Source organism: Penaeus vannamei, chromosome 14 (assembly GCF_042767895.1).
Source record: "Penaeus vannamei isolate JL-2024 chromosome 14, ASM4276789v1, whole genome shotgun sequence".
Classification (NCBI taxonomy): Eukaryota; Metazoa; Arthropoda; class Malacostraca; order Decapoda; family Penaeidae; genus Penaeus; species Penaeus vannamei.
The window spans coordinates 7,308,245-7,310,554 of NC_091562.1; the positions used below are offsets into that span (position 1 = coordinate 7,308,245).

At 48.1% G+C, this 2,310-nt stretch overlaps 1 protein-coding gene across 1 annotated transcript in view; it reads right to left on the reverse strand.

Moving 5' to 3' along the window:
* Positions 1–1,005, reverse strand: part of LOC138863910 (uncharacterized) — an 8,548-nt gene extending 7,543 nt beyond the window's left edge. Inside the window, exon 1 of the mRNA XM_070129411.1 lies at positions 1–1,005. This exon is cut by the window's left edge and continues 713 nt beyond it. Within this exon, the coding sequence (XP_069985512.1) occupies positions 1–963 (963 nt within the window). The 5' untranslated portion in view covers positions 964–1,005.
* Positions 1,006–2,310: the final 1,305 nt, after the last annotated feature.

The window sequence follows — 2,310 nt, forward strand, 5'->3', positions numbered from 1 at the left end:
AGTCGTCCTCACCCTGGCCTTAAGGACGCTATGGTCGAGGTCCAGGTGGCGGGACCCGAGGCGCTCGCTCGACTCGGAGGGCTCGTCCAGGTGCTCCCACGTATCGGCCTCTTCCTCGTCCTCGAGGCTGAGCCCGTCCTCGCTGAACTCCACCTCCACGCCCAGTTCGTCCTCGTTGCACTGCTCGGAATCCGACAGCGAGAGCAGGTCGGCGAAGCGATCGCTCAAGGAGGACGACGCGCCGAGGAGGAGCGTCTCTCCGGAACACTCACTCGTCACCTCCGTCAGGTCACTCGCCTCGGAGCCCCTGTCGCTCGAGGTGTCCCTCCGGTACCTCCCAGGGTCGTAGAAATGTCCCTCGACGTCGTCCTCGCTTCCGTCTTCAGGAAAGTCGTTTAAAACGGCGTCGCGACCTCCCTCGTGGTCGTCCCTTGCAGCAGCGGTCGCATTATCGACAACGCATAGGCGAGGGTAGTTATCCAAGCCGCCTTCTGTCGACGATTTCCTCTGGTTCAGATTATCTCCATCCCGTCTCAGCTCCAGGATTCGCTGAGGATTTCCATGGCAGGACGAGTTATCCGTCCCTCCTTCCCCTCCTCCTCCCGTGCCTTCTGTCAAGGAGTCGGATCGGCTGCTGCACCGCTCATTCTCGGGCACAAGGTCGCCAGAGTCCACAGACTTCGGGGACATAAACTCCCCGCGGACGTCGCGCAGCTGGTGGTGAAGCGACACTATTTTCTTCTCAATCTCACTGTCACTAAGGTCGAAAGTCCTGGGTATTTCCGTGGCGCGGTTGTGGTTTATGTCCTTTTGGATCCTATCAACATTGGCGTTCCCGTTTTCGTTGGTTCTGACAGGGGGAACTACAACAGACTTCTCGAACATGGCGTCCTGGTGTACTCTCCCTAGTTCCGCCGGGATGTCAGGACTCTTTGGGGTCCTGGGCACATCTACCCACACCATGCCGGTAGATGGCTAACATCTACTACTTATCAGTCTTTTATGTATACCTGGAATCACATTACGATAATTTTACGATGATTCTAAGGGTCAAAATAGTAGATAAAATAACGCGTATTACGTAAAATCCATATTCTAAAACATTTTCAATAAAAACGCGAATATCCACGTAATCTTCTCCCATACTGTAATCCCCATGATGGACAACTTGCCCGGAGACTCAATGAAAAATAAATAAATAAATAAAATAAATAAAAAAAATAAACTGAAAAAGATAGATTGCCTAACACCGGAATCATTCGGACGGGAAACTATAATCAAAAAAACGAAATTGATACACGAAAGAGCTGATCAGGAAGAGATGAAACACACGAATAAGACCAAGGAGAGGAAGACCAGGACTCACGGTAAGAGGATTGGATCGGACAGGTAATAAAAATGGGAAGAGAAGACCCATCAAACATGCAAGAGGCAGCTTTGGTGGCCGTTGTAGCAAAACGAATACCTCGGCCCAAATGCGTTCTCTGGGCAATAAATAAGAAACCGTTTCAACAAAGTAGAACATGACTTTTAGAATAACAAAATGAGAATAGAAGTAAAATATGGACTAAAATAATCGAAAAAATAATATAGCAAAATGAGAATAGAAGTAACATATGGACTAAAATAATCGAAAAAATAATATAGCAAAATGAGAATAGAAGTAACATATGGACTAAAATAATCGAAAAAAATAGGAAAATGAAAATAGAAGTAACATATGGACTAAAATAATCGAAAAAATTAAATAGTAAAATGGAAATAGAACTAACATATGGACTAAAATAATGACTGAAAAGAAAAATGAAAAAACAAGATAAAGAAAATAAAACAGAATCAAAATGACAGCCTGAATACACAGTAATAAACGGGGTCAATAAATGAACACGCAGGTCTGACTAACGACGTTTTCTCTCCCCCTCTCATTTCCCCTTCTCCCTCCCCCCCTTTACCTCTACTCTTCCCCTCTTCTCTTCCATGTGTCTGTTTTTCTTCTTCCTCTACCTTTCCTTCTCCCTTCCCACTTCCTACTCCTACTACCCTCTTTCCCTCCCTCTCCCCCCCTTCCCTCCCTACCGCTCCTTTCCTCCCCTCTCTCCCCTTTCCCCCTCCTCCTATCCTCCTTCCCTTTCTCTCTCAGCTCTTCCTACTCCTCCTACCCTCCTCCTTCCCTCCCTCCCTCCCCCTTCTTACCTCCTCTACCCTCCTTCCCTCCCCCTTTCCTACTCCTCCCTCCTTCCTTCCTTCAATCTCCCCCAACCTTCCCACTCCTACCCTCCTTCCCTCCCTCCCCCCTCCCCCCAGGGTCGT